We start from the raw sequence: 24,268 nt of genomic DNA, 5'->3' as shown, positions 1-24,268 counted from the left end.
GGACTTGTAGACCCTCCTTCACTGGAGTTTTTTAAGCAGAGGTTGGATGGCCCTCTGTCGTGTATGATTTATCTGAGATTCCTGCATTTCAGGGGTTGGACTAGATGACCCCAGGGGTGCCTTTCAACTCTACCATTCTGTAATTCTGACAAATTTCCTTTTTTGTTAAATGATCGTTAAAACATGTGAAGCAAAAAAAAAAAAAAAAAAAAAGTGTACAGTATTCACATTTTGGGTTTCAGCTTAGAGTTTCCTAACCGATTTTAATTGCTTTGCCTCCTTGGAGAATTGCCTGTTAATTAACGGTAGATATTTAATTTTCTCTCCACAACCATAATTTAACTGCTTCTTTTCTTGAATCCTCTGTGACCTCTTCCTTACCAACAGAAGTCCTAAAATAACTGGTGATTGGTAACAGGCAAACTGATCCTACACACCAGTTATATATGGGACAGAGATGCACCATCACTGTGCTAGTGGAGCAGGTTATATCCCATATCCGTCTGGGAGGCAACAGGAACAGTACAGAACCAACAAAGACAGGGATATAGCAGTTCAGGGTTGGAGGGGGAGGGGGTTGATGACCCATTACTATTTCTTCAGCAGGTTCCCTGTCTCCAGTGCTTTATAGCCATCCAGTCAGCACAAAAGGGAAGCATTTTAGCCACTGTATGCTCCAAAGGCAAGCATTTAGAAACACTGAAAACATAAGGCAAGTCCATTTCAAGAGAATGGGGTGCAAGTTCTGGTACATCCATCAAACTCCCTGCCTGCTGCTGCTGCTGCTGCTGCTGCTGCTGCTGCTGCTCCTCTCTCTCTCTCTCTCTCTCTCTATATATATATATATATTACTGTGGTACCTTGGGTTACAGACACTTCAGGTTACAGACGCTTCAGGTTACAGACGCTTCAGGTTACAGACTCCACTAACCCAGAAATAGTACCTCGGGTTAAGAACTTTGCTTCAGGATGAGAACAGAAATTGCACTGTGGTGGCGCAGGAGCAGGAGGCCCCATTAGCTAAACTGGTGCCTCAGGTTAAGAACAGTTTCAGGTTAAGAATGGACCTCTGGAATGAATTAAGTTCTTAACCCGAGGTACGTGTGTGTGTGTGTGTGATGTATGTTTTCTCAACTCCAGCTAGATGCTTTTTCCTTTGGAGAAACTATACCATGTGTCTGATGACAGAAGAAAACATTAACTCTCTGTGTGAAACAATTTATTTTAAAAAGGAAGGACACAGTATGAAAGTACAAAAATTACAGTGGCAGGCTTACCATATTACTTTGGGGCTGATGTACATAAACATACTCATGCTGATAGTGTGCCAGTGTTGAATAATTCTCAAATCTTAAAGGTACTAAAGTCCTCAGGGCCTCTAACTGTTGGTTGTAAGGAGCTCCTATTATCCAAAATTCATATTATGATGCAAAGTAATAAAGAGAGAAATGCACCACAGAATATTTGCTGGGCTAAATACCTAGGGATCATGTAATGTGTACAAAATTAGGCTACTGAGCTTTCTTAAATATATACAATACATTAAATATTAGTCCCTGGTACCTGTCTTCTGCTATGTGAACATAATTTAAAGGTTGCTGTCTCTCCTTGATATACTCAAATTATCACGCTCTATGTTGCAACACTTTCCTGCGCCTCAGAGGCAGTGTGTATCCATGAAAACTAATGTCAATCTCCTGCTATGATAAACAAGATATATACCGTTTTAATCACAAAAGATCCACTAATACGTTTGCTTCCAGTTCTTAATGTTTATAAGCTTCCCCCGTTTGTGCCCCTCTCTTCTCCAGTATTGAGCAAGTTCTCTTCACAACAGAGAACTGATTCTGCTTGCTTAGTACCTAACCAAACACAAACTAAAATGGTGTCTACTATTTTGACTAGTATTAGGAATTTACTACAAACATACTCAAATCATTTCCAAACATAACCCTTCCATCCTTCTTGGTGCTGCATTCTGGCTGGCCCAGAGCCTGCAGAAGACTCTGCTTCAGATCCTGGGGTGCTGAATTCATAAAGTCTTTAGTTCCTGTCAGAAAGTCCATTGTTTGACCTCCAGTGGTATCTCCTTCAATAAAGCATTCAGTTATATCCCAATAAGAAGGGAAATTGTATACTTGGTATGTAACTCCCATTCCTTCCAAGACAACTTTGATGTCATCAGCTGTGATGTAGTGGCCGCTGTCAGTTGGGGGAAGACAGTGTCTGTAATTTTTCCATATGGAGGCCCACCCACTCTTACCTATGGGAAGGGAATTGTGAGTTTCACTGAGCCATTGTGCAGAATTAAAGCGACATAAACCAAAGCTAATATTGTAGGCACACTTACTACATAGAAATCACACCCACGCCCCCTGTATATGAGTATACTGCAGTTAATAAATAGTAATTTTCCTTGATAAGTTGTAGAATCTCTTGATCAAGAGCCTCCAACACCACACCTACTGTCTAAAAAAATAAATAAATGGGCAAGCCCCCATTTCACCCATTAGACATGAGGTCTGATCTTACGTGGGTGTGCAAAGCCTGAAAGAGAGAGGAGGCAAAGCTGAAATGAGAAATAAAACTACGACATAGAGCAGTGGGAGATGGGTTAGGAAGCCCTCTGCAAGCAAACAGTTCAGATATCTCACAACAGCAATCTGCTGCTTCCCTGGCAGCCTTCTGGGCAGGAAGGGAAAGGGAGGCAGATACAAAAGAGGATGGCAAATAAGGAGAAGTCTGACTGTATAGGGCACTTGCCTAGGTTTCTATGAACATGCTTAGAAATCCCCCTCCGCCCATCTTGCTCAATGCGGAAAGGTCAAGAGTGAGCATGGGAGTGCACAGGGATGGCGCACTGAAGGCAGACAGGCAGGCTGGCACACACCCTCACAGCACTGTTCACATTGACAGTCCCTGGCTGGTGCCTGAACTGGGCCCCCATTAATTCCAGGAGAATCTTACTCAAGTTGGGGAAACAGTACTTCAAAAACAAAAACAAACAAAAAAACCACTCACCTGATAAGATTATAATCAGAAGCTTAGCATAACAATCTAGGCAGCTGTGAAAAAATCGGATAGTGCTTGCAATATCCTCCACACGGTACAGCATCTAAAAGGTATAATGCCAGAAACATTTTCTTGTTAATATATCATTATAAACTTCATAGAGGGCTTCTGCATATGAAAACTAATAAATGCCCCATTGCTTTTATTCTCCATTAAAAAAAAACAAAACACATTAATTCTAATTTTACAGATTGGGCCAATACGAGGTTGTATCTGTATGGGCAGTCCCATGGGAAGAAGAGTGCTCCCCTTCTTTCCTTAACCCTCGCTTTTTTGTCAGATTTTACTTGCACAAAAAATGGTTTTAGTCTGCGTCCCAGACATGTATTGCTGCTCACACAAAACTAAGCAAATCCTATGTAAAGGCTAAAGTATAATTTGGCAGGAATTATCAACATCACATTCATTTCCTTTCCATTCTGATGAACTGGTGAAATATGGCCTGTCATATACCAGGACACCGAAGTGTTGTTGATTATATTGAAGAAAGAATGTGAGCTAACACAAAAACAGAGAATGTCATATGATCGGTCCTTAATTTACCTGGATCAGGTGTATGAAGTCGTATTTCTTTTGAATGTTCTGCTCTTTTGCCTGCTTCTCATATTCCATGGATGTCAACTGGTGCCAGCTGAATGAGACATTCTTTAGGTCAGTTGAATTTCTTACAGCCTCTGTTTATGAAATAATCGATAAAGTGAACTTCATGTGGATCACAACATAAGCTCAGTTATCCTGATAGAGAAAGAATGCAATGCTGTACCTTTATACGCCAAAATGTGTTGAGGGTTGGGCTCTATGACTTCATTTTTGATAAAGATTCCTGGATGCACAGCCTGAATTATCCTAATCATTTTCAAGTCTTGCTCACCTATAAGATAAGTTCAAAGCAAATTAATTCATTAAAATCAGTCGGTCCTTAAGGTTGAAATCATGTGCATATTTATCTAGAATTTATTTCCATTGAACTCAGTGTGGCTGATCTCAAAGTAAACATGCTGAGGAACCTGCTGTATTTCAGGTATACCTCAGAGAAGCTTCAGATGCTTTAAACAAGTGCTACTAGCCATTTCCCAAGCATTGGCATAGGAAGCTGCCTGATTGCGACTCGGACTGTTTGTCCATTTAGCCCAGTATTGTTGACATTGATGGACAATGGCCCTTCAACGATCTTTCCTAGCCCTACCCAGAGATGCCAGGGATCAATAGTGGGCCCTTCTGCTTGGAAAACATGGGCTTTAACTAGTGAGCTACACCCATTCCTTCTATAGTCTATGCAAAAAAAAAAAAAAAAAAAACCTACAAAAAAATCCTCTCAGACATTATACAGAAACAGTATACCAGACACTCAAGCCTTATGACACTTGGAACTGTACTCCAAGTGGAATAATGTACACTGAAAGAAAATAATCCAACTTCATTGCACTTATATAAATCCAGATTCAGGAAAATGTGCACAAGGAATGAGCCACATATTATTTATAATTTTGACCAATGGATACCTTAGCCTGAAAGCAAAATAGGCTGTGTGTCTATGTTAAAAGAAAGGAAAAATCGACAACAAAGCATTGGCAGCTGCCACCATGAGTGTCCCACTCAAAGCAGATACATAACTGAATTATTTTTTAGATTTTTGTTCCTTACCTGTGCCACTTCCCACACCTAACACATTGATAGTAGATTTTCCATTTCCAAGGCTAAAAGGATAAGCATTTATTATACAGCATTAAAATACAGGAGTTTTGATATTTATTTAGGGTTGCTATATTTCAAAAGGTAAAAACCGGGACACCCCAAAAGTTTACAAAAACTCAAAAACAAAACAACCCATGATTTTTCTATTGACTTGCCTAAGATCCAGGGCAAAGCACCACCTTTCAGAAATTTCCCCCGCATGTCAATTCCACCTTTGAAATCTCAGTTTCAACTGGGAAAATCTGGACGTATGGCAGCCCTACATTTATTTTGCTAAACCGTGTGCCACTGTCACTAAATGCATTGCCAAAACTTTCTCACAGCAAGATGTGGTTTGAGCAATATATATCACAATATATGCTTCCCCCCGCTTCCATAGATATTTCTAGAAGATTTGTGTTCCAGTCATTTTTGTCCAATAAATTTATGTGTTCACACCAATGACCATAATGAACTCAGGCTAGCATTTCTGTGTCATATAACAGTACAGTTCTTGAGCACTAGAGTCACTAGTTCAAACTGCCCTGAATTAAGCAACATCAGTGATGCTCTGTGAAGCTGTAACAGTTTAAATTAAGATTGATTGCCTTAAATTAAGAGTTTTCCATCCAAATAATGTAACTTGGGGAAGTCAAATGGGCAAATAATGCACAAAACAAAGGAGTTCTCATCTAGAGTTCCCATATGGAGTTTCACCAAGAGTTGGATCACAGTCCTTTGCACTTAAGTAAGAGTAAACCCTACTGAACTCAGGATTGGTTGCAAGGCATCCCATGAGATTTGTTTCCACGTTGCACGTCCATTATCATAGAATGGACATAAATGATAAATAAATATTCCTTGAGACCTTTAGAGAAGGATGAGCATTAGAGTGCAGGAAGCTACGGACATTTGACCATTTCCCAAAGTTCATATTTTTAAGAATTCTGATTTTTCTTTTCTTACCTGGCTATTATACCTGGCAGCTCCTCCTTATTGAACTGGCCCATGCATTGGTGCTCAGTTGAATTGTCTAAGAATGACTTAAAGGCTTTTGCGTATTCATCCACTGTAAGGCTTCTCATGGGCTGGGTCACACAAAGCTCTTTGAAATGTAAAGCCAAATTGGTGTTAAGAGCTGGAAATAAATGCCACTGTACCTCAAAGAAAACTTCAGAGGTGCATTGAATAGCAATAGTAAATAATTGCACCAAAGATTAGTTTATGACAGATTCCGCTGAAAGCAATGAAATAAGACTAGGCTGTGCACACACACTATGGTATAGTGTATAGTGGCTATACATTTAACATACATGACTCATCCTCAAAGAATGTGAGAGGTATGACACAAGTAGGGGGGAGAATTAAGGCCACTATATGTATATATCTTTTGATATGCCTTTTATGAAGCTTGCCAACCATAATCTTGATCCAGAGCACATTCAGAGCACTTGGACAACTGTCCCATTCACTTCACTGGAGCCAGCAGAGTGGGGTACACAAAGGAACACTCATATAAGCATCTTGCTTCCATTGATATGAATGGAGAAACCCTTGCAGTTACAGGAGTGTCAATAAAATGCTAGATAAGGACCTCCACATGTTATTTTCCATGTCTTACCACCTGCCCCTGTTAGACCAAGACTTGGGTGTCTTTAAAGATGTACATCTGACAGCAAATGTATACTCAGCTGACATTTCATAGAGCATGTAGCTTTATTTAGCCAATGGTGCCTAGCAACTGACAAATTCTGAATGCTTTACTTGGGAGTTATACTGGTTGGATGGGTAGAGGAGTGCTCCCAAATCCCCCTACCAAACACAATTCTAGTTGGGGCCAATGGCCAACGTAATGGCATTCTTACACTAGCATAAATTTTAGCAGGAAATTTGCTGTCATAAAAAAGGGGAGAGATGGGGGCACAGTATGTAAGCAGCAGGGACTTGGCTAATACAGCCTTACCTAACGTTATGCAGCAGAATAGCTGCTGTAACTAAATATGTAGCTGTTGATGAACTCGAGATTGCTGCCAAACATATAATCCACCCAGCCTCCTGGGCATGTAGATAGTCAGGATTCTGTCTCTGTAGCTAATCATGACACAGCATCAGGAGTGTACAATTGTGACTCCTCTGAAGACATCCATGATTGGACAGGAATATAGGGGATTAAGTGGTCCTTGAGGTATCCTGGACTCAGATTGTTATGGGTCTTGTAAATTAATCCAAGAGCCTTGAACCTGGCTAAGTAGTGCATTGAAGCCACTGCAACTCTTAATAATAATAATATTTTTTATTTATACCCCGCCCTCCCCAGCCAAGGTCAGGCTCAGGGTGTCTAACAAGCAATAATAAAAACAAGTTGAATGAATACAACTTAAAAACAAGATTTAAAAACAACATTAAAATATTGAAACATTAAAATATTAAAATACAGCCTCATCACAGGAGGAGAAAGAAAAAAGAGAGAGGGGGAGGGAATTAAATTGGCTTCAAGCCAAAGGCCAGGCGGAACAACTCTGTCTTACAGGCCCTGCGGAATGAAATCAGATCTGCAGGGCCCTGGTCTCATGAGGCAGAGCGTTCCACCAGGCCAGAGCCAGTGTTGAAAAGGCCCTGGCCCTGGTTGAGGCTAATCTAACTTCCTTAGGGCCTGGGACCACTAGGGTGTTGCTATTTATGGATCTTGAGGCTCTCCATGGGGCATACCGGGAGAGGCAGTCCCGTAGGTACGAGGGCCCTAGGCCGTGAAGGGCCTTGAGCACCAAAGTTATGTACCGGCAATAATCTGTCTCCAACAATAGTCAAGTCATAGTGTTTTGCATCAGATGGAGCCCCAAGACCAGGCACAAGGGAAGCGCCACATAAAGTGTATTGCATTGATAGAGTCTTGAGGTTGGGGAGGAGGCAGGAATTGCTAGATGGGATTAAAAGGACTGGGCTAATGAAAAACATCCTGTATGAATGAGTCAGATACTTACTGTTTCCATCTGATCATGTGCCAATCATTCTGCCTATTATATGCCATTGTCTCAAGAATGTGCATGTATTTTAAGCTCTTCCAAATCTCATGCTCTCAAGGCAAGGAATGGGGAACTGGTGGCCTTCCAGATGTTGCTGGACTACAACTCCTATCATCCCCAGCCATTGGCCTTACCATCTGGAACTGAGAAGAGTTATAGCTGGAGACAACAGCATCTGGAGGGTCACAAGTACCCATTCCTCTTCAATACCATAGTTAGGGATCAAACTTCTTGTGTAGGAAGCTTATGCTGTTCCACTGAAGGCCCTTTTTGCTACTGGTCTAGTCTAGATGACTGTCATGTTATGGTGTAGATCCCATCATTAACCTCTTTTCTGTTTGATCTTCTGGTTAGATGCTAGAAGTCCTGTCCTCTGAAATCAGAGGACCAGAACCCAGATTTCTGCCTTTTCTATCTAAAATAATTGTTGCTAGCGGAATCCACAAAGATGTTCTGTGGATACACACCTATATTCAGTAGGATGCAAACACACACACACACACCCTATACCTTCCTACTGAACTACCAGCTAATGACCTACTCTTGTAGTATCCACTCTTCTTTGTCTCTGTGGCTGCTCCAGTGCCCTCTTTCAAAATAACATGGTCTCCTCACACAGACACAACTATGTCCAGCTCCAGTCACATTGCCAGTAAATAATCCATGGTGTGACAGTGGGACATGTACCCTTCTCCAGGTAGCAGATGGGCATGGAGCTGCTGTTGCTTATGGCTTCTCATGCAGGATTTCATTTTATCATCTTCGTCTTATTATTGCATGTAGAGAACACCTCCCATTCTTGCCTTTTTCACTGCTTTTGATTCTGCAACTGAGGCAAGGTAAGATTCCAACTTAGGCTGGTGTGAGCTCAGATGTAGAAGCAGTGGTCTTAATTGGACTCTAGGTTTTCCTGCCTTGCCATGGCACCATTTTGCCAAGTAGCCACAATAATATATATCTGTCTTGCAACTTGCTAAGCTTCAAAATTACCTGAATTGTTTGCAGATGTCACCAATATCTCTTTCTCAAAATTGGCATCTTGTGTTTTCCTGCAGCAAAGAAAATATGGTATTTATTTAGCAATTTGAGCAATCCCTCACCTGTTCCTATGTCAGCTGGGCAGTAATTTCACAGTTACTCTCCCAACCCCGAGACATGGGCTTTGGTGCTCCCTGGCGTACCTTTTTCCATACTCTTCATCATCATCTATGGCTCTAACCACAGGCAGCTTGGCACCATTCATGGAGCAAAATCCATTGGAAAACACACCATTTTGGAAGGAGCCATCTGCACTTCTGCTTTGCTTTGTTTTGGAGACTCTGCATTGGTGATGATAAAAAAATATTGCTTATGGCTAACTGCACCAGAATGACCCAGCTCCTTCCTGGCCTAAGTAGCACAGCCATACATGCCAACCCCCTGGAAGTAACTGATAGCCAGTCAGGTTCACAGCATTGTTGTGAGTGCATATTTGTGATGTGTGTCTGTTCCATTCTAGGCCACAATCTTGAAAAGCCACACCTCTCTGGCAATATATGTTTATATGTGTATGTGTGTTTGCAACACGCAGGCTTAGTGAGACATAAAAATTGTACACAGGGAGAACTTGCAGAAACATTTGGAATTTATTTCAGCAAAAAAAGATTTTAGGTTGAATACAAATGCAGAACTACCTTATGGCAGGTTCATTTTTTATTGCTTAAGAGCAAAGCTTGGAAATTATTGACTTGTCTTTAGTGGTCTGCATACAGAGCAGCATTATGCTGAGTTAGACCATCATATTAATTAGTTCCCTATTTCTGTGATGCAGTCTATCAAAACACCCACTGAACTCCACTGTTTAATTGCTAAGCAGCACTAAACTTATGTATCTGGGTGAAGTCAGGTCTTTCCTACACCTTATTTGTTTGTTTGTTTGTTTTGTCTACCACCCTTCATCCTTAGATCTCAGGGCAGTTCACAGCATCTGTGGGGTTTTTGCTGGAGACGGACAACAAAGTTCTTGTCTAGGTCCCTGATTGATGTGACCTCTAAGGGTAGGCTTCTACCCCACATACTATATCTACACAAACTCACAGTGCCACCCCCACACCAGTTAGGACTTCATTTGCTTCTCTTGCAGAGGGACACAGAAGTCTTTAGGACACTGAATCCCTGCCCCATGATGACACAAAATCCTACACAGTCTTGGGCTAGTTTTTGCTTCTTATCATTATCATTTATAAAAATTGCATACCGCCTTTCATCTATACATCCCAGGGTGGTTCACAACACAAAAACACAAGATAAAAAAACAAACCACTTCATGAGCTGCTCTCCACATTTTAAAACCATAAGGACTAGTAACTAAATTAAATATTTTAAACACTGGGTTTTTATTTGTGGGTTTGGGCATATTCAGTGCTGTGTCCCAAACAAATGATAGAGGGTTTTTTTTGGGGGGGGGGGACCTTGAAGGTCATCTAATCCAAATATGAGCATACATATTTAAGTTCCTCTGCTCTGATTGAATGGCACTGGAAAAATCACTGTCTCTAAACCTCAGTCTGCAATAACGGTCCTGATAACTTCTCAACATTGCAGTAAACTGTAAGAATGGGTGTAAATATATATTATACTGTAAAAATGGATGTATATATAATATAAAATCCTTCTGAATAGAGATGTCTATCTTCTTATACAGTCAGAGTGGCTCTTCACATCATTCTTACCTTTTCACCTTGGCTTTTGGCTCCATGTCTTCTACAGGCCTTCTCCAGTCTCTGTCTTCTTTAAGGACCCGTTCTTGCTCTCTTTTGGCTTATATACTCCAGATGGACTCCAGTGTGTTGAAGTACAGAAGGCAGGCACAGCTGGTCTTCAGTCTCTACTGGTACTTTCCTATACCCCCCTCATCCATTTCAAAGTGATATGCATTTTGGCTCAGCAGTGCTAAAGGTTAGAGACAGATTTGACTCTTAGTTGATATTTCCATCTGTTACTGTCACTGTATGTCAGTCTCCTGGCCCACTGAGGAGCTTTCTATGACCTGTAGTATCTCAGAATGTCCTTCCTCACACCTGTTATCACCCTCCCCCCAGTCGCTTGAATTAGTATGCTCTAAGAAGATACCTTATCCTGAAGACCATAGATAACATATGAAGTCATAATGTTACCCCTTTAGGGAGTGCACAAGAAACTTGGCATACAAAGTGTATGGGGAAAGGGTGATATTTAAATAGGTCAAGAAGCATGCCCCTTCTCAGTTCAGCAGCTAGCACTGTATAGCTATGAAACATACAAAGAACAATTTGCGATACTAAATTTTACATTTTAACATTTATTGGCCTTGTTCACACATGGCATTAACCCATAGTTTATTAAACTCTGATTTATTGAATCATGGCTTAGCATTAAGTCTAAAACCTGCTCAATCTATGGTTTGGTTATTGGCAACAAACCATGATCTAAGTCATGGTTGATTGTTAGCTTATGAGCCTTGGTTTGTTTTAATGATGGTTTGGTGTTGCATGTGAACTCAGTGCGCTTCCTTAAAAGCAGTTTGCTGGACCACAACATACTACCCCAAACATTTACCCTAGTTACAAAGGTATGAAACAAGAAGTAGCAAGTATTATTGACCAAGTACTTGGTTCCAAAGCTTAGCTTAAGCCAAGAGGCAGTTTCTTTCTGGACAAGTGGACTTTAGAATCTCACCTCTCCTACCCTGTATAAAGGTTCTGCTCATTTGTCCTTGCTCTCTACTGTATGAACACATGTAACAAAACACATAAACATTTTCAAAGAAAAGCAGCTTTGAGGGCTGGGAATCCAGAACACAGAAACAATGATGAGATGGGTGCTTTTTCTGCCTGCAGCTTCTACACTCCAAATCCCTTTCCCATGTTGCGTTTCCCATTGAAGAATTAAAAACATGTGAGACAAACCTTATGCTAGCAATTTCTCCCCAAGCAGGTAAAACTGTTTTATTCACTGACATAAGTGTTAGGCAGCAGTTAGATGGCTGCAGATTCTGGTATCACGAGGAAATTTCTCTCTATCCACTTTGTTTACACAATGCAGAAGTTTACAATCTCCATCTTGTAACCTTCCTTGGTAGGGAACTTGTTCCAATCATCTGATCATGTTTATTATCCTTTCGTTTTCTAGCTTGACAACGTTCTTTTTGAGTTGTGCCAACTGGAACTGTACCCCGTATTCCAAGTGTGGCTTCACAGCTGACTTATAAATATATTGCAATATAGGCCAATTTAGTTTTGAACTTTTCACTACAGATTCCTAACACTCAATTTGCTTTTTCCCAGAGCTGCTAGATTCTGGGTCATGTTTTCACCATGCCTCCAAATCTCTTCCTTGGCCAGTCACTCGTGACACTCCTGGAAAAAGCCCAGGAGTGAAACTTTGGGAGTCTGAAGGTTGTTTTCTCAGTCATAAATGGCACTCTTGTATAAGAATTTCCTGTGAAGTAGCCACAAAAGTCACTTCACAATGTAAGAAATACATGTTTAAAGGCACCCTTTCTGCCTGAATTGTCTTAAGTCAGTGAAAGTATTTACAGTCATGGTTGTTATCAGTCATTCTTGTTGACATTTCCCTCTTTATATTTCCTTAGCAGGAATGATAAAAGCTTTTCCCTCTTTATGTTGCTCAAGAACAAGGTCTATTGTTCCCTCTGCTGGCCAAATGTATACCAGCCAAATGTATACCAACCATCAATAAAACTTTATATAACTTTAGTTCAAGACAGATGACTGCTTGGTATTATCAAGCTACAAAACTAGGCACACTGTGAACACCATGAAAGCATCTTTCAACTAAGCATGCATAGGACTGTGCTGCAAGGCTGCGTAGTTAGCAAAGTAAGTGAAAATTAGTGCTGCGCTGAATTTTCACAAGCTTAGGGTCCCCCCTTTCTTTTTTAATAATCTTTATTAGTTTCAGTTAAAAAAAGAAGTCTATATATACAACAGTATTCAATACAAAAGCTGGAACAAAGAAGAAGAAGAAAAATAATGAAAAACAAGTACATAATTTTATACAAATCTTGTGTACGAATATAATAACAAATTGACCTTTATGTTCATACAAATACAATTTCATAAAAAGAAGGGAAAAGGGGAAAAAAGATTTCTATAAATAAACTTTAAAAAGACTTCCAAAATTTTCGTTTACTGTGTCTATTCTTTCCTTTATAACACGCAGCCTCATATTACATTCAATTATCTTCATATGCCCTAACCTAACATAGTATTATTTACACTTTTTGTTTTACAAGAATCAGTCTAGTTCTGCCAAGAGAATTTCACTCTTATGATTTTTTAAGTATTCTTTAAATATTCTCCATTCCTTATAGACTCTGTTTCGTGTCATTTCTTACTCTTCCTGATAACTTTGCCAACTGAAGGTATTCTATCATTAGAGCTTGGTTTTCAGTGTGAAAGTTGCTGTTTCAGGAAGTATGAAAATGTTTGTGAAAACTGCTGCTTTATACTTTTTTATAGCTTTTTCATGCCTATTTTCAGCCATTGTTACCTTGATTTTGGACAGTTTTAAATGATTTGGAAAAGCTTCTTAACTGAGTCACTATAGCCAACCAATCAGTGAACATGCTAACATCACTGCTGCCATTTAAATGATCTGAAAGAGCTTCTTCCTTGCAAGATTCTAGCGAATCATGGGATCATAGATAACTTAGGGAACATTAGCATCAGTGTTGCCATTGAACTAATCAGATTTGACTACATGACAACATTTTTAAGGGCAAACTATGCCTTCTGGATTATCTTCAGTGGGAACCAGAGAGAAGAAGAAGAAGTACTGTTCAGGAAACTTTGTGGATGCTACCACTGTTGCCACTCTGCCGCAGTTTCAGTACTCCATAGCAAGAGTTATGCTCCACTGCAGTTCTAATAAAGAGCAGTTATGCATTACAAGTTGGGGCAGAACATGGATGGGGGAGCCCGCTCAGATGGGCTTCAAAATACACATCTCATTGGGAAAAGGGAGCTGCAGGTAGGTAGCACCTGAATTCAGTTGTCCCCCAGATGCAAATGTCACCTACTCTTGCTGTGCTACTTCCAAATGGGTGTGCATTTCCAAATGCAACTCTAAATGCAGATATCCATTACTTTTCCTTTTTTACTGAGGAGTTACAGAAGTACTCACTCACACCCTGCTCTGTCTATCCAGTGATACCTCATCTGCAACATTAAGAAAGGAGGGTAGCCTTACCTTTGGTGGAAGCAAGGATTAAAAACATGTAAATTCTAGGAGTGCTTCCAACAGTCTTATCATCAATCAATCTTTTTACAGTGGTACCTCTGGTTAAGAACTTAATTCGTTCCAGAGGTCCGTTCTTAACCTGAAACTGTTCTTAACTTGAGGTACCACTTTACTAATGGGGCCTCCTGCTGCCACCACCACCATGCTATTTCTGTTCTCATCCTGAAGCAAAGTTCTTAACCTGAGGTACTATTTCTGGGTTAGTGGAGTCTGTAACCTGAAGCATCTGTAACCTGAAGCGTCTGTTACCCGAGGTACCCCTGTATTATGGTCAATGGTCAGAATTCAGGGTATTATCAGCTGATCTTCTCCATGAATCTTGGAATGCCAAATTACCTGGTCTTGTTTCAGATACTAAACCTGATGTGTTAGGAAGCCTTCACCACTCATTTCTTTCATTGCTGGATTTTCCATCCATATAGTTAGATCTTTTACTTAACCTCATGCCCTTGTGGAAAATCAGATAGAGATGTCTTTGGCTTGGCACTCCTGGGGCAGCAGAGGGCAGCAGGATCTCTCAGCAGGTTTTCTGAATGGGAAGCGAATAGGGAGGAAACAGGCTGTCATCCCATTATGAGGACAGTTGCTCAGGAACTGACCTGGGAAGAATGTTTCAGTTGGGAGAATTTGCCCGAGGGCAATTAAGGACCAGCAACTGGTAAAATATATCCGGTGCTTTTGTGAGCACAAGTGTACCAGTGACCCTGTGGGCTAAGGACACCCATTGGAAATATAATGATAGGCTGGAGAAGTTCAGACGGCAGATTAAATTTGCTCAACTTGGCTGGGCCACCTAAACAAAACCAGCAGCCATGGTACCCTCAGATTAGGTTTTCGGCTGCAGTGCTATATTACACTTACTTACTTGGAAGTAAGCCCAATAGAGCGCAGCAGGGATAGCCTTCTAAGTATACATGCATAAAGTCCAAACCAAGTGCAAGCCTTTTGAAACACACCACAATTGAATATTATGCTTACGGTTTAAAATAAAACTCAGGAATTTGGCGGAAGCATTTCTAAGCAAAATAATTTAGATGTTAGGCAAAAGGTGTCCAGGATTTCAGACCGGTGTGTTTTTACATAAACATGGCATGAACTAGTAAATACGAGTCCTGTGTTTAACATTGCCAGTATGTCAGTGTCAACAATAATGAGCTGGAAGCAGCAGTAGTCTGACTCTGTATGGTTCCTGGGTTCGATAGAAGGTTAATGGAAAGGAGGTAGAAAGACTGGCTGAGCCCAATTCTCCCATAGGTGGTAAATCTATGCCTGAGCTATATGACTTCAGACTGCAGGAAGAGGCTCACACGCCCGAGTATTACAAATACATAAACCTCCATGTTGACAATGGGTGGAATATCCTGACCTAGTCTTTCCCTTATATGCTCATTTTCATCGCATAAGCCTCCATTTCCATTCCGAAGCCATACAGCCCAGAGATAGAGTTACCACCTCAGGAAGAATGAGGCTAACAGAAGTCTATAAAGCTGTACTGACTGATGCCCTGATACAAATGTGGGAAAAGTTCCAGTTACAGATAGGTAGCCGTGTTGGTCTGCCATGGTCAAAACAAAATAAAAAAATTCCTTCCAGTAGCACCTTAAAGACCAACTGAGTTAGTTCTAGGTATGAGCTTTCGTGTGCATGCACACTTCTGTATCTGAAGAAGTGTGCATGCACATGAAAGCTCATACCTAGAACTAACTCAGTTGGTCTTTAAGGTGCTACTGGAAGGATTATCTGAAGAAGTGTGCATGCACACGAAAGCTCATACCTAGAACTAACTCAGTTGGTCTTTAAGGTGCTACTGGAAGGAATTTTTTTATTTTGTTTTAAATGTGGGAAAAGTTTGACCCACAAGATGTTGCTGAACTACAAGTCCCATCACCTCCAGCAAGTGTAGCCAATGAATTGTAGGCATGACAGGATTTGTAGTGCAGCACAGGTTCTCCACACCTGCCTTACTGAGACCTTACAAAACGTATTAGATTCTCCTAGAGCAAAATAATTTTAAGAAAAGAGAGGTGGACTGAACTATTCGGCCCGGCCTTTTCAGCATTTCATGAACCTAGGGCAAACCTTCTCCTTAAGATCAATTGGGGGAGGGGAGTTATTTGGGGTGGAGTTCTCACCTTTTAAATAGAAACAGCTAAGGTTTTCTTTAGCTTGTTTACCTTCACAAAAACTTTTTCTGCCCCTTCTAGATGTTTCCTGAACAGAATGACCCATAGGAAAGAACAGAGCAATGCCAGGGAAAGACTCAGAACCCTGTTAAACCCTGAATATCAAAGTAATGGGATACCCACAGATGATTTTAGAATTTTGCTACACACACCCTCAGAAAAGTTGTCTAACGTACACTTTCTCTGGGGACAAATGATCCCTTAAAGGAGGATGCATCTATTGGTCCCCAACCCCCTTCCCTAAATGGTCACAATGGGACTAAATGGTGGGAAAGGGTTAGGTTTGCAATATTTATTTATATTTCCAGGTGGCTTACCTCCTTTATTTTAAGGTCTCTCGTTCCGCTCTCCAGTGGACTAAGTCTTTCAGTTCACTGAGTTTAGTCAGCTGAAAAGCAGGTTGCAAACAGCGAGGTGGTGGCAGTAGCAATTGTGCATGAGAAGGTGCCAATTCCTTTCCTCCGGTTTTAAGGAGGCAGAAGCAAGATCCCCAATGCAAGTTCCTGGTATAACTATTCCTGCGCAAGTGGTATGCCCAAGCAAGTCTGTTTGGCCTCCCGTGGGAGGTGAACTGTCTCTTTAATGAGCTCAGTTATTGGACCACTTGCTGCATTCTCTGCCTGCCTACAAAGGGAGCAATGATGCATGAGTCATATTCGTGACAGTTTTATCCTGTTTATAACAACAGCTGACTGTATATTGGGCTCTAGCACAAAGCTGCTTCTACAAAAGTTGCTGGATTTATGTCATCAATCCCATTGTGATGAATTTGCTACTTACTTTGCACACAAAGAAACTTGTATTCGGTGCCTTTGGGGAAATGCAAGTTCAAGCGCAGGGGCAGGATCTCAGGTACACGTGGACCAGATGGATGAAAACCAGCCAAGCTCTGGAGAAAGTCCGTTAATTGCTGGATAGGGTCTTACCAGTTGCGTCAGAAATGCAAGATGGCCTCACATCCTTGGTCAACTGTTTAAAATCTAATCTAGACACTCCATCCAAGCAGAAATCATCGTTTCTTAGGGTCAAAGTGACCAAGTAGCTCTGGGGTTGGGAGTGTCTTATCGTGTGTTTTTGCCTATCTGCAAATAGAGAAAAGTGAAAGGAAATGCAGCCCATGTGGTCAGGTGGTTTCCAAACTGTTCTAGGTTTGCACTAGCAGCATCATCTAACAGGTCTGCAACATTGACCAATAGGAGGAGGAGGCACAAAACAGCCAATGTTTAGTGCACATGTTGCCATCATGACCCCTATGGTCACACATGTTCCCCCAGAGGCATTCCTTGACGCCACTTCTTTTCCTGGAAAGCTCAGCTGACCAGCTATTCAGCTTTGTTGAAGGTGAATTGGGGACAAGCAGAAACATGATCCATCTTGGCCATTTGAATCAGCCTTCATTAGCATAAAGAACTGAAACATATTTTATTGTATGTTTATTTTCCTGGTTGGCTCTCCACAAGCCCTACTGATTATAAGACTCTAATCGGTTCGTATAAGCAGAGAATGAGCCTTCTTTTCCCCAGTCCTGATGGGTTTAGATTTTAAGGGGTGGGGGCAGACACAAGTATCTCTTGCTTTCCTTCTTTTCAAGTTTTGAATATATATATATATATAATACATGGTACAACTGGAGCTGTTCCAGAGCCTGGAAACCATGTGGATGAAGCAATACTGGACATTTTGAAAGGGCTTAAAAACAAAGGGCACCTGGAAACTGTATGCTGTTGGGTTCTGCATGATACCTAAGACCTTAGCCAAGGCGGGGGGAGGGGGTAGACTGCCTTAAGGAGTTTGAATTTTGCTTTCTTTTAATTCAAACTTCACTAAATCATGTGTAGATTTACACTTTCTCCCTACCTATGCTTAAAGAGTGTTTTCTATAACATGCTACAGTTAAGTGGATATTTTTGTTTTATTGAGAAACTGAACACCCCTAAGAAAAGGATTAATTATGAAGGAACAATTATCAAAAGCCTGTATGGGCAGCTGGTAATTATCATTCTATTTTTTAGGACCCACCTTCTTTTGTAATCCTAAAGTCATTTTAAACTGTTTTTAATATTGTGTAGTATTGTTTCAATATTATCATTGTGTCCACACTGGGACCTTAGGGTGAAGGGCTGGTAGTAAGCTGTAATAATCATAATGGGGGGGTTGGGGGTTGGAAATAAACCAGGGAATTAACTGAGATTGTAAGTCTCATAGGATTGTGAAAACCTCTGCTTGACTACAGGTCTTTCACACCTACTTTAATTTTTAAGTATATTTACATATTTTGTTCCAATACTTTACAGCTTTGGGTACCTTCAGGGTTTCTCGTGGTTTCCCAAGGGTCCTTCAATCTGAGATACGGCTGTTTCAGCATCTCTGGCCAGCAAAATAAGTATAGAAATGTCACAGAATACCAGTTCTGGTCTGACCGTCAAGCTGGTTCAGCCACTGGAGTTTCCTGGAACTTGGGATGTGGGGTTGGTCAAGATGCACTTGGTAAATTGGTAACGATACAAAAGACTTCACTGTACTATCACTGAAATTGTTATTGAGTGGGGAAAATGGCCATCCTTTTATCAGTAGCATAGTGGCAAATTCTAAGATTATACATTAATCTTAAAACTATTCAATAATAATAATAATTTGGGTTGTACTACAACAATCACTGCAGACATCTCTGGGTAGCCTTTCAGCTAGATCTACTCTTTTCAGTGTACATAGATGGGCAAATGATTTGGCATGATCCAATATCATCATTCAGAGTGACTTAAGTTGTGTTTTCCATGAAGTTCCATTGTATGGAACAGAACCGGTATATCTTTCTTTTCAAACTGAAGCACCTTATGATTTTAGTTGTCCTAAATGCTTCAGAGCATACAAAAAGCTCTCCTTTCATGCTAATTGGAAGGACCTTGCTGCAGAAATAGTAATACAGTGGTGCCTCGCAAGACGAAAAGAATCTGTTCCGCGAGTCTCTTCGTCTTGCGGTTTTTGCGTCTTGCGAAGCAAGCCCATTAGCGGCTTAGCGGATTAGCGCTATTAGCGGCTTGGCGGATCAGCTGATAAGCGGCTTAGCGGATCAGCTGTTAAGCGGCTTAGCAGCTTAGCGGATCAGCTGATAAGCGGCTTAGCAGCTTAGAAAAGGGGGGGAGGGGAAAAAAAACCGCAGGAACTCGCAAGACATTTTTGTCTTGCGAAGCAAGCCCATAGGAAATTCGTTTTGCGAAGCACCTCCAAAACGGAAAACCCTTTCGTCTAGCGGGTTTTCCGTCTTGTGAGGCATTCGTCTTGCAGGGCACCACTGTAGGTCTTTTACACCCCCAATGACCCCAGACCACCACCCCATGGCCTTTCTGCACTGATATTATTACCCAGGTATTTCTAACTTGGTGCACAGCTTAGATCTGATTAGCTTCATCATTTATGCAGCTCTACTGGGAATTATTTTATACCATGTTCCTGTGATTAGATAGGTTAAGCATAAACTAACCAATACTCCTCACCTTTTTAGTTAATGCAGATCTAGTTTCCTTATTAAGGGCCAACTTAGATGTGACATTAAATGTATATTTGTGCTTAATATGCAGATTGTTCCTGGAAGTGAGAGGGTGACAATTATGGGGATTGTAACAGGTGATCCTCTGTTGTGATGCTGACAAACATGGCTTCTTTGAAGCTCAGATATACACTGGAAATAAATGCCCCCAATGGCACCCTTAAGCCACTTCTAAAAATAGCATTTGCAATGCTGCCAATCATGTGCTAGAGTATGCTTTGAGGAAAGGGAGGCTGTCTGGGCTGCAGGAAGGGTATATCTAATGCACATTAAAGAAGAAAGGGGGTTAAGAAAAGAAAAACTACAATACAGGGAATAAATAATCTTAACCATACAAAAATTAGATGGCAGCTCTACAATGTAGCATCTACAGTTTCAGGTATAACTGTGCACTGTGGTTTCTTGGATGCCTGCACCCTAGTCTGGCTTCTTCCTGAATTGCTCCCTCTCACACAATAAGAACATAAGAAAAGCTTGCTCGTCTAGTCTGGCATCCTGCTTTCACAGTGGCAACCCAGATGCCTATGGGAAAACCACAAGCAGGACTTCATCACAAGGGCATTCTCTCCTCTTGTGGATCCCATGACTGCCCCTTATCATGGAGGCAGGGCATAGCCGTCATGGCTAGTAGCTGCCATTAGCTTTTTATCATCCAAGCATTTATCCAACCTTCTTCTAAAGCTGTCCATGTCAGTGTGGTCACTACTGCCTCCTCCTCCTCCACTACTGAGCAAGTTCCAAAGTTTAACTATTCAGTGTATGAAGAAGTACTTCCTCCTCCTCCTCCCTTTTTTATCTCCGCTGAATCTTCCAGCATTTGGCTTCATTGTATGGCCATAAGTTTTAGCATTAAGAAAAACTTTTCTCCATCCAACTTTCTCCATTCAGTGCATGATTTTATAAACTTCTGTCATGCCACCTCTCATGTACCTCTTTTCTAAGTAAAGAATCCCAAACAACTGTAACATTTCCTCACCGGATCTGTATATATTTCCTCATAAAATCTATCCGTTGCCTGTTCCATCTTAGCATCAAATCCAATGTCCCTCAAGAGCATGCAGTGAGGGAGTCTAAATGACTGCTTCTCTTTCCCCAAAGTGTGAGCAGCTTCTCTTTGGATTGACTTTTGGTGGCTAGGCTGACTTGGGTTCATTTTAATTTCATATAGGCACTTAAAATATTACATTTTAAAGTCTCGTTACATGTTTGAAGACCCTAGTTTGGTGTCTTGGGGATGAGATTTGGAAACCTAAATAAATATCAAGGACTACGTGGCTGAGGCCTAACTCACCCCTGTTGGCCTTGGTCTTGCCCTGTGGAGCATTGTTCTCCCAAGATCAGAAACAAGCAATAATACAAGGTTGGGAGAAAGACCTCATATAGCTGGGGAAAATGTGGCCTCCAGCACCACAGGATCATGGCAGAAGGAGGCAAATTCTACAGCTCTAGCCAATGGGGCTTTAAAATGAGTCCTGGGTGGAGCTGTGAGGGCAGGGAGAATAGATCAACAGCTCAATGGCATAGCAGTGGCTCTGCGTGCAGAAGGTGCCAGGTTCAATCCCAGATAAGGCTGTGTGAAATCCTAGAGAGCTGCTGCCACTCACAGAAGACAATGCCAATGGCCTGACTTGATGAAAGATAACTTCCTGTGTTCCTCAAATGGGAATAGGCTGCCAAGCAACAGGGAGATAACTAGACTAAGGCCCCTCGTTCCTGGAAGTTTGGCAGCTAGGGTTCAGACTGGGAAGCCAGCCAGAAAGCCCTTGGTCAGAAGGCAAGGCTCTGCTGAGTGAGCTAACCAGTACTTAAGTGGGGAGGTAGTAGCAACATGGATGGCTTAGCATGGGGAAGCAGAGGCCTTGAAGAGAGGGAGCATAAAGCCAGTGCTACAAACTAGCCTTGGGGAAAAAATTCTCCAGAGAAGCCACTGGTTACTGACAAGGCAGGACTTTGGGGCCAATGTCCAGATCCCCACTGAGCAGGAAGAGTAGGAGCACCCCCAAGTGCAGCTGGACTGGCTTGCCACATTTTGCCATCTGTAACACTAGTAGGTCCAAAGTCTAAAATCACTCAATTGCATCACTGCTCTGCTTGGGCTTTTCTATGCCTACAAGGGTTGCCATCATGGTGCCCCCTAGATGCTGTGGACTCCAACTCTCAACAGCCCCAGCCGGTATGGCCAATGATCAGGGATGAAGGGAATTGTAGTCTGAAAAATCTGGAGGTCACCACAATGACTACCCCATGACAGGTGAGCATGGCAGGACAAGGAACTGGCAGGACAGAGTAGACCTGTCATGAACTGGCAGGACAACAGAAAAGAGGAAGAGGATCCTGGCGAGGGCTGTAGCCAGGAGTGGGACACACCGAGTGAGTTAGGGGTGGGGAGGGAGAGGTTGGTGCAGGAAGTACTCATGAGGTGATGGAGGATTGGGTGGGGGTGGGGGTCAGTGCAGCAAGACCCATCACCAGAGCAAGAGGGGCCCCTGTCTCCTTGAACACAGTGGGCTCTGGGGTGTAGGGAGCAATGGAAGTAGCACTCTGGGGGCTGAGGCAGGCAAGGGTCCACAGCTGGCCAGGTGGGGCTCACTGGCTCCAGGAGGAGGTGTGTGATTCCTCAGCTGGAGTAGGCTTGGAGCAGGTGAGAGTCACATGCCTCATCGAGCCCAGATGCTGCAATCAGCAGGCAAGGGAAAGCAGAGCTGAGGTGCTATGACTGCTCAACTACCCATGTTGATGGATCTCAGCTTGGGTGTTCCAGGATCTCCATGGGACTGTGCTTTGGTTTGGACTTTGGACACATAGATTGATCCTGGAGTGGGGACTTGACATGCTGACTTGCTGCCAGGACGAGACCTGTGTCATGAAATCTGAAGATGGGCAGAAGGGAAAGAGCAGAGCACATAGGTCTTCATCATCCTCTGCTCTGAATTTATTATATTTTGTCTGCATCTTTTTGAATTGTGGTGCCCAGGATGAACCCAGTATTTTCTATGTTGATTATTACCATTCTATTAATTCCTAAGTTTAGGACATGTATCTTTCAGAGGTTTTTTGGACATTAGGTTACAATGTGGTACTCTCCAGATCTTGTTGGACTATATCTTGCACCATCTGTGAACATTGGCTATTCTGGCTGGGCTGATGAGAATTGGAGGTCACCATGTTGACTGTCTCTGTTCTGGGAAATGATGTTCCTTTTAATGCACCCTAACATGCTGTGTCACAGTATGCCATTAGTGACTCTTCGTTATCTTGCTATGTGCTAGCGCAGCCTTACCCAACCTGGTGCCCTCCAGATGTTGTTGGACTACAACTCTAATCATCCCCAACTATGGAGCTGCTGGGATTTGTACTTGAACATCATCTGGGCATACCAGCTGCTCAGGGAAGGCTGCTCTACAGCCTCCAAGTCTTTCATGGCATTTCTGCTGCCTAGCTATGCTGGCACACAGACTCGTTTCTATCCCTCTAGTCCTCTAGAGTATTAAGATGCCTGAACTCTTTACAGTCCAATCCTAGCCTGGTTTATTCAGAAATAAATCTACCGAATTGAAATGGGGCTTTGTTCAATAAATATGCTCAAGACTGCCCTGTTAAGCACAGCCGATACGATACCTTGGGGACTGCGGCTTCCAAAAACACATTTGTGCATAGCCGAGGTCCCAGATTGTCGCCATAACCCTTCAGATGTGCATACTCTCTGTTTTCTGCATTACGTCGGTCAAAGAAGCAAATTGGAGTACCTTCCACGGTAGGCTGAAGGTGAAAAAGGAAACCCAGACACAGTTTGTTCCTCCAGCAGAGGGAGTCTGGGTGAATTCCCAGCCAAGGTTGGATAAGGTTATTAAGATGCCACATTCTCTCAGACAAGCACGATCTTCTCCCTCCCACCCTTGCCCTAATGCCAGCACGTAGCCTAACTGTACTGTTGACGTAAGGCCTATTGAAGTCCTACCTCCCCTAAGCTGGATCAGTTGCCAAATCATGCAGCTGACCAAACACTGACCGGAACAGATATAGGTTGTGTGTGTTGCCCTTGAATTTTGCAGTGGTTTCGGCACAGAACTTACCACCCCAGCACCACAATTCCTTAGATGAAACACTGATATAGTCATTGGCCCTGTCGTCGTTGAAACACAGTCCTATACCTCGGAAGCCAGACCAAAGAAAACCCCCCGTCTCTGCCCTCATTTTCAAGTGAGACAGGAGTACTTTTGCATCAGCCTCTGTAGCTCCTAATTGCTTAGATTTCCCACAAATTCCTCTACAGCTTCAGAATACTAACTACTTTCCTAACTCTAAATTTTAGCATAACTTCTCTTTTGTTCGTCTTCCTTTTTTCTTTTTCTTTTCCTTTTTTTTTTGCTGTGGATTAGCATTTTTCTTTGCAAGTCTGCTTGAATTATAGTTCATATTCACTTTCAAAGGAGTACAGAGTACAGCCTCCAGAATCTGAAATGGTTCACTGAGAGGTAAAAGGGTTA

General features: G+C 42.0%; 1 protein-coding gene and 1 long non-coding RNA gene across 12 annotated transcripts in view; one reads left to right on the top strand and one right to left on the bottom strand.

Annotated features, from left to right (window-relative positions):
• The window catches only part of LOC309348642, a 126,444-nt gene that overhangs the window by 53,570 nt on the left and 48,606 nt on the right, over positions 1-24,268 (top strand). The window contains exon 1 of one of the 3 annotated variants that reach the window (XR_014159497.1): positions 18,102-18,223. The exons of the other annotated variants lie outside the window; for them this stretch is intronic. This is a non-coding gene — a long non-coding RNA (uncharacterized lncRNA). Of the gene's footprint in view, positions 1-18,101; positions 18,224-24,268 lie in introns of those variants that run through there. 3 annotated transcript variants of the gene reach the window in all.
• On the bottom strand, positions 1,245-17,235 carry LOC309348188 (carnosine N-methyltransferase 2-like). 9 transcript variants are annotated; one of them, XM_081873207.1, is made up of 12 exons: positions 16,552-16,899; positions 16,184-16,329; positions 14,492-14,580; positions 10,481-10,700; positions 8,951-9,088; positions 8,760-8,818; positions 5,713-5,851; positions 4,717-4,769; positions 3,836-3,943; positions 3,616-3,746; positions 3,022-3,115; positions 1,245-2,263 (listed from the first exon to the last, which is right to left on the bottom strand). In XM_081873207.1, exons 4-12 carry the CDS (start codon positions 10,504-10,506, stop codon positions 1,908-1,910), a joined length of 1,104 nt encoding a protein of 367 aa, XP_081729333.1. In that variant the 5' UTR covers positions 10,507-10,700; positions 14,492-14,580; positions 16,184-16,329; positions 16,552-16,899; the 3' UTR covers positions 1,245-1,907. The 9 variants fall into 9 exon arrangements, with proteins under 9 accessions (XP_081729333.1, XP_081729331.1, XP_081729332.1 ...); XM_081873205.1 differs by lacking the exons at positions 14,492-14,580; positions 16,184-16,329 and adding an exon at positions 17,015-17,235 and having other exon boundaries at positions 16,552-16,858; XM_081873206.1 differs by lacking the exon at positions 14,492-14,580.

Source organism: Podarcis erhardii (genome assembly GCF_964252035.2).
Source record: "Podarcis erhardii genome assembly, chromosome: 1".
Classification (NCBI taxonomy): Eukaryota; Metazoa; Chordata; class Lepidosauria; order Squamata; family Lacertidae; genus Podarcis; species Podarcis erhardii.
Note: the sequence above shows the minus strand (reverse complement) of the source record. Positions and strands in the feature narration are given on the sequence as shown.

What these genes read in the sequence shown, in the direction of transcription:
- LOC309348188 (XM_081873205.1), bottom strand. Translation starts at nt 10,506, where the DNA reads ATGGAGCCAAAAGCCAAGGTGAAAAG. An exon ending in CCAAAAGCCAAGGTGAAAAG is followed by an intron (nt 9,089 to 10,480) that starts GTAAGAATGATG and finishes TCACCAATGCAG; the next exon opens with AGTCTCCAAAACAAAGCAAA. An exon ending in ACACATTTTGGCGTATAAAG is followed by an intron (nt 3,747 to 3,835) that starts GTACAGCATTGC and finishes TTTCATAAACAG; the next exon opens with AGGCTGTAAGAAATTCAACT.